Source organism: Sinocyclocheilus anshuiensis, unplaced genomic scaffold (assembly GCF_001515605.1).
Source record: "Sinocyclocheilus anshuiensis isolate Anshui unplaced genomic scaffold, SAMN03320099.WGS_v1.1 scaffold522, whole genome shotgun sequence".
Classification (NCBI taxonomy): domain Eukaryota; kingdom Metazoa; phylum Chordata; class Actinopteri; order Cypriniformes; family Cyprinidae; genus Sinocyclocheilus; species Sinocyclocheilus anshuiensis.
The window spans coordinates 318032-325606 of record NW_015544185.1 but is presented as its reverse complement, the minus strand read 5'-3'; the positions used below and the strand labels follow the sequence as shown (position 1 = coordinate 325606).

Sequence of the window (7575 nt, the reverse complement as noted above, 5' to 3'; positions counted from 1 at the left end):
GGTGCCGTCAGAATGAGAGTCCAAACAGCTGATAAAAACATCATAATAATCCACACCACTCCAGTTCATCAGTTAATGTCTTGAGAAGCAAAAAACTGCTTGTTTGTAAGAAGCTTATTCATCATCAAGACATTTTTAACTTCAAACCGTTGTTTCTGGCTTCAATACAAATCCTCTGTCCATTATAACGCTTCCTCTAGTGAAAAAGTTTGCAAAAAAAAGCACCATTTGCAAGTCAAAACAGTTCTAAACAAATATGCTGGTGGATTTTGATGTGAGAGGACAACGGGAGATGGACTTTTTCACTGGAGGAAGTGTTATTATGGATTATTGTCTATTTTGGCCAGAAGCACATATTTAACGTTAAAATGCCTTAGATGGACTGGAGTGGTGTGGATTACTTGTGGATTATTGTGATGTTTTTATCAGCTGTTTGGACTCTCATTCTGATGGCACCCATCCACTGCAGAGGATCCATTGCTGAGCAAGTGATGTAATGCTACATTTCTCCAAATCTGTTCTGAAACAAATTCATCTACATATTGGATGGCCTGAAGGTGAGAACAATTTTAGCAAATCTTCAATTTTGGGTGAGCTATTCCTTTAATGTGATTTTTCTTTTTATAGCCCTTCAATTCAACATGCAATCTCAATTCACTATTTAGTTTCTTTGTTGAAAACTTGTTTGTATTGTAATATTGAATTAAAATCTCATAACTTGCTCCACCCTTTTTGGTTGGCATTTCAAAAATCACCTTCAAGGCTGCTCAGTGACAACCTTTCGTCTGAATAAATCTCTTTGATTTTTATCCCATGATGCTCTGCAGTGCCTCCGTGGGCGCTCATCGCCATCGCTGTTGTGGCCGCCCTCCTCATCCTCACCTGCTGCTTCTGTATCATTAAGAAATGCTGCTGTAAGAAGAAGAAGAACAAGAAAGGCAAAAAGGGAAAGGACGGCTTCAACATGAAGAACATGCAGGGTGGAGATGTATGTAACAGAGTGTTCAGTAGCTCCCAACATGACAGTATTGTCATGTAGCTAAAACAACTTTGATGTACACTTTAATCTGTTTGAATTTAGAAATAAAACTAGATGATATTAACTTCTGTATTAACTGGGCACATCAACAAAATTAGTGTTGAATCATTAAGAAATGAAAACAGGCCTCAGACCACTTTAGTGTGGGTTGCACTGATAATGAAGGAGAGTTTGTCATGTGATGATTTGTGTTTGTGAGTAATGTGAGTGTTTGGTTTTCTTTGAAGAGAAATGGTACACTGGATGTTCCAAACAAGTGTGTTGCTCATGTAATTTTTGATCATAAAAAAGATAGGAGCTTTAAAAATCATTCTAAGAAATGATTACATACATAATAATACATACAGTGTATAATTACAAAGACTTAATGTTTCCAGAAACATACTGTTTCCCTTAGTGTTAGGGAAAGTTACTTTTTAAAGTAATGTATTACAATATTGTTACTTCATTAAAAAGTAACTAATTACGTTGCGTTACTAATGCATTGCATTACTTTTTGTCATCTGAGCCGGGCTTGCTTGTTAATTTTTAATAACAAAAAAACCCCAAAAGTTATATTTTTGGCAACTGTAAAGGCCCTTTCACACCAAAAGTGAAATTAATAAGCCTCAGGCTGAAGGAAGTACCTCTGCCTTTGCACCTCACTCCAGGAGGACAGGAGAGGTGCCAGTGAATAAATGGGAAAACATTTGCGTTACTTATTTGAAAAAGTAGGAAATTTTCTTGTAAATTTAAAAGTAATGAAGTAAAGTAAGAAAAGGCACTCATTTCATAGTTTGATCCTTAAACACTTAATGCCAGAACTTTATTCCAAACCTGTATGCATACAGATGTCTTAAACATGGCAGTGTGTCATTTCTCACAATGGTGCTCTTGTTGTTGTTTACTGTCTTGACTGTCTTTGGTTCTGTTTTATGGTGTGTCGTGAGTTCAACCTCTCCCTCTCTCTCTGCTCTCCTTCCTCCCGCTATATGTCTAATGCGTCGCATTTCTTGACGCTCATGGGCGTCGGCGCTACGGTAGGTGGACGGATGAACGGCACAGCTGTTTGGCCGCTGAGTGCTAGCACCGCGTGGGTGGGATTGGATGGAATGGCTGTTGTTAACTTCCTTGTTTTAAGCCTTTTGTACCTGCTGCTTGACAAGAATACAATTAAAAACAAAGGGAAGTTACAATGCAAATGAAAACCCCACTTAAGTGGACCGAAAATAATCATAATACAATAACAAAGAGTCGTACTTGTGTGGGAGGAATGAATGGAATAACTATTAACTCACTAATACTGGCAAGATGTTTGGCGTTAGTAAGAGACGACCCACAAGACTCACAATGAATGCATGTGTTAAAGGGCATGGCTGTTTTAACTGCACTAAAAGTCCTGATGTCTCAGGGACTATAACTAGCAGTAAACCTTATGCTTGTACGCTTGTCATTAGGGCTGCACGATTATGACAAATATCATAATTGTCGATTATTCCCTTGAAATTGTAATTATGATTATCACAATTTACATTGAATGATGTTTATAACATTGTTTGATGCAACTGCATGCCGTATTTTTATATGAAAATAAACAAGCTGAAAACACTCTAATTGAAAAACGTTTAGTGCTTTTCTATAGTATTAAGCCTCAAATGTCAACTATACATCAGATTGGTTTCTTCTTTAAATTATAAAAAAGTAAAAATATGAATGGTATTATAATGTTATACTAAAACTAAAATTTAAATAATGGGGAAAAACCCTTAAGATAACATGTAGAAAGACAAAAACACATCTTAAGCATGCAGAATAACATAAGTGGACTTTGAACGATTAATTGCCGCTTTGAACGATTACGTAATTGTGGCATCCATAATTGTAATCGCGATTAGAAATTCGATTAATTGTGCAGCCCTACTTGTCATATAAGCTCTTGTTCTATGATCATACAACCAGTTCAGTTTAATATATATTAACAAAAATATATGAAGTACCGGATTCTTTCAAAACATATGTAAAATGACCAATTTGTTTTTAATATTAGCACATATTCTGCTGTGCCCTTTAATTTGTTGCTATATGGATATGGTTAGAAACTGACTTGAGAGTGACAATTTTTTTGGTGACACATTAAAATATATATCAAAAAGTCTTTAAATCTGGGGCCGGTTGCATAAAAGGTTTAGACTGGTCTTGAAAGTTAGTCATCTAATTTTTTTCTGGTCATAAAGTTTTTAACTTCAGTTACATAAAAGCATAGATTAGTCTAAGTTAAATCCAAAAATAAGACTGATTACTTATTGGCTAACTGCTAGCTGGTCAAACTCTTACTTAAGACACTGTCTTAACCTAGAGTCTAAGTTTATGCACCTGGACCCAGTTTATAGTCCTTGTTAATTTTCTTTTAAAAACTTGGTTAATCTTTTGAGCCCTGAATGATATTGTCCTGAAGATGCAATGCACAAAGATTCAGTTCATATAACATAATAATTCTTTTATGCATCATCTTTACATAAAGTGAACCCAAAATCTATTTAGACGCTTCAGCCACACTTAAAAATGTCTCACTGTAATTGCATTAGATAACAAAATATCAAACCAAGTGGCATTTGAGACACAAATGATGCTTGATTTTGATATGTTGCTATCTAATTCCAGGTTTTTCATAATTTCTTCTAAAAATATTCTGTATTTCTATTATATTTTCATAGGTAACGATGGTAATAATGTTTGTTAATTTTAACATTGAAAACTCTTGTTGTAATGCAATGTCTTTCAGACATTTTGAAGTGTGATTAGTGTCCAAATACTTTTAAAGGTCACTGCACAATGCTGGAATTGTGACCTATTTGTGGAAACAAGAAATTAATTCTGCACATTATAGATTTATTTTCTCTTCCTGCAATTTGGATGATGTTCAAAAACACACAAGAACAACATGTCAGCATTTCATACGCCAAGAATAGCACAAAGGAATCTGTTCCTCTTTAAAAATTTGCTGTCATCACTTGTTCCCTGGAGTATCACTGATGAACAGTTAAACTTATCATGCTGATGAGAAAACGCTTGCATGCCAAATTATGCATATCAATAAAAGCTCTTTTGTTTTCCATTTACTACCAAACCTAATTTGAATGTAGAGTCAAAACATAATTTTATTAAACTCTGGAAAGCCAAGATAAAAAAAAGTGTCACCAATAAAAATTGTGAACTCGAGTCATTTGCAACATCCAGCCCTGAATGACAACATTACTCCGAGTGCACTATGGCAGATAACTAGTAGGTCAGGCCAGGTAAAAGCATCTCTCCAACCTTACTGCAACTGAGCTTGTGGCATGCTTATAGTCAGGAGCCAGATATACTTTCATCCCAGACATCGACTTGCTAAAACAATTTGTCATTTGCACCACAGAAACACCAGGATGATGATGATGAAGAAGGAGAAACTGGTTTGACGGAGGAGGAGAAAGAGGAAGAGGAAAAAGAAGTGGAGAAACTTGGAAAGCTTCAGTATTCTTTGGATTACGACTTCCAGGATAACAAGGTCAGAATGTCAGATTAATGACATTATATGCTGGAATATAAACTAGTAACATTGCCCTGAATCATATCCAATGCTAGTTTCATAATAAATTTGGGGTGCTTATTCCAATAATAGTGGCTGTTTTGCTCAAGCTCGTCACATTTTATCACAAAAAATGATGCATTTTGTAGCATTTTTGCTTTCGACAGCCATTTGTAAGGTGAAAAAGTCTTGTATTATCCCTTAATCAGCAGAAAAACATCACAAAGACATGATTCCCGTCTTCCTCTGAGCCAGATTACAACCAATTTGTTCAATTTTCAGCCCATTTTTATATGTATTATTTTATGCTTAATCCTGATTTCAAGGTCAGCGATTGGTCTGCTACATCTCCAGGTGTATTCTACTACATCCAAACAGCCACAGAAAATTACAGATTTTGTGAAAAAAGCGTATTTATTGTTTTATAAACGTGTTTATGTAAAGTTCTTCAACATTAAATGGAGTATTTGAATATATTTTGTAAGTTAAGTGATACCTTTTGAATACTTTTTGTTGACTGCTTTTGTTATTTTGATATATAAGCTGATACAGCTTATATATAATTTGAATATTCATTTGTATTTTGTGAAAAAAAAATGTGATGGAAAGGCCTTTTTTTGCGAATATATTCAGATTTTTTTAAGATGCCGGGGTGTATGTATTGTCAGTTATTCATTCTGTCTCATATTAAAATATATTAAGATGCATTTGGCCACAATTAAGAAAGTAAGTGTTGTTGGAGTAATTAATGGGAATTTTGTGAAAATTCTCAAGAATCCTAATTTTGTGTCCCACTGAAAAATAACAGCATGTTTGTGTTTGTACCGACATGAGACTGAGTAAATAATGACAGATTTTTTTTTTTTTTCGGGAACTGTTCCTTTAACTGGTACATCTCTTTAAAGTTCCCTGTATGATGGTCTTGGAGAACGTTTGTGCTCCTACAGTGCTGTATCTTTTACTAATGACAGTGTTTAACAGCACGGCTCAGTATCAGCTGAGTCACAGCTGTAGGTAAAGTTGCATACGGCTCACCAAAATGAGTTTAAACAAGCGTTAATGACAGTGAATCGTTATTCTTACTATGTATTTTAATGCAGTCAGTTCCCATTTTAATATGCATAAAGCCACAGGATATTGCTAGAGTGTCTGGAACATTGGAACAGTACAGTGGAAGTTGTGAAAAAGACATGTACTGTACAAAAGTTTAGGTAAAGTAAGATTTGTAAGATTTTTTAAATGTTTTTAAAAGAAGTCTCTTGCTCACCAATTCTGCGTTTATGTGATGAAAAATACAGTAAAAACAGTGATATTTTGAAATTTGATTACAATTTCAAACAAGTGTTTTCAAATATAATTGATTTCTGTGATGCGAAGCTGAATTTTCAGCATCATTACTCCGTCTTCAGTGTCACATGATCCTTCAGAAATCATTCTAATATGCTGTTTTTTCCTTTGTTTTTATCCACAGCTGACAGTGGGAATCTTGCAATGTGCCGATCTGATTTCCATGGACTCTGGCGGAACATCCGACCCTTATGTTAAAGTGTTCATCCTACCAGACAAAAAGAAGAAGTTTGACACTAAGGTGCACAAAAAGACCCTCAACCCAGTGTTCAATGAGTCCTTTGTCTTTAAGGTAAGACATTTACCATTTTAAAATGACTCATTGTTATGTCAGTCATTTTGTTAGTCAAATATTGATGCATAAAGCGTTTCCAATTATAATATTATCCTTAAAGATTATATATTATAAACAGTATATATTCTAAATTAATCAAATAAATGATTTCTCAAAAGTCAAACATGCGTTTTTTAATAGTACATAATAAAACTTGTATGATCAGTAAAACCCTGGCTCTAACACATTACATATATTGAAGAAAACAAAAGTACTGATATGCCTCGAGTGATGTTGGTCTGTCATTAGTGTTCATTGGTTGTTTTCTGCAACACCAGCATTTTGGTCTTAATGCTTCCAGCAGCTCCTGAATGAGCTTTAGTTTCCCAGAGTCAGTAATGAGCTCCGGGGGGGCCGAGCATCCTCTGGTGGACACTGTTAGAGCTCTAATAGTCTCACTTGGAGAAAAGTGATCTAGGACAGGAACAGTTGGCCATCTTCAAAGCCCCTGCCTTACGGTGAGAACGCTGACTGTGTTTCTAAAAATGGATCGGCCGTATCTGCACACTGTACAAGTGAGACAAAGCCAAGCGAGGAGGAGGTTTTCTCATGCAAATGATGTGAAAAAATAATTACAAGAACACACGATTAGAAAAATCAACTGTAAACTGAATGTAATTTTCTATAAAAATGCTTAAATATATTTTATATATATTTAAGATATTAAACTATTTGATTATATATTCATTTTATTTTTTAATATTTAAAAAAAATAAAAGAAAGCTTTGATTCACATTGTCACAAATACATTTAATATATTTGATTATGTATTATCATTTAATATTTTAATATTTAAACAAAAATGAAAAAAATAAAGTTTATAGGCTTCGAGTCACATAGTCAAAAACATTTAATATATTTTTTTAAATATACTATTTTATTATGTATTATAATTGAATATATATTGTATAATTTTATTATGTATTATAATTTAATACTTTAATATTTAAAAAGTGTTTATCAGTTTGATTCAAATTAGTCACAAAGTTTTAATATACTTTAAGATATTATACTATGTGATCAAAAACATTTATGGTTTGGATTCACAATCTCACACTTTTTTAATATATTATATTTAATATATATTATATTATATATTTTATAAAATAATATTAATTTTATATTTTAATATTTTAAAAATGAAAAAAAAAGGCTTTTATTCACAGTCACAAACTTTTAATATATTTTAATATATAAGAATAATTCATTAGAATATTTAAAAAAAATGTAATTGCTGAAATATATTTTAAGATACATTTACTGAATACTCTGTTTTAATCTATCTATCTATCTATCTATCTATCTATC

At 33.2% G+C, this 7575-nt stretch overlaps 1 protein-coding gene across 7 annotated transcripts in view; it reads left to right on the top strand.

The window, feature by feature from the left end:
• The window catches only part of LOC107696444 (synaptotagmin-2-like), a 57729-nt gene that overhangs the window by 44629 nt on the left and 5525 nt on the right, over window positions 1-7575 (top strand). For 6 of the 7 annotated variants that reach the window (XM_016496771.1, XM_016496773.1, XM_016496770.1 and 3 more), the window contains 3 exons: window positions 828-988; window positions 4434-4565; window positions 6058-6225. In XM_016496771.1, the coding sequence (XP_016352257.1) occupies window positions 828-988; window positions 4434-4565; window positions 6058-6225 (461 nt within the window). The remainder of the gene's footprint in view (window positions 1-827; window positions 989-4433; window positions 4566-6057; window positions 6226-7575) is intronic. The other variant, XM_016496775.1, reaches the window with a different exon arrangement.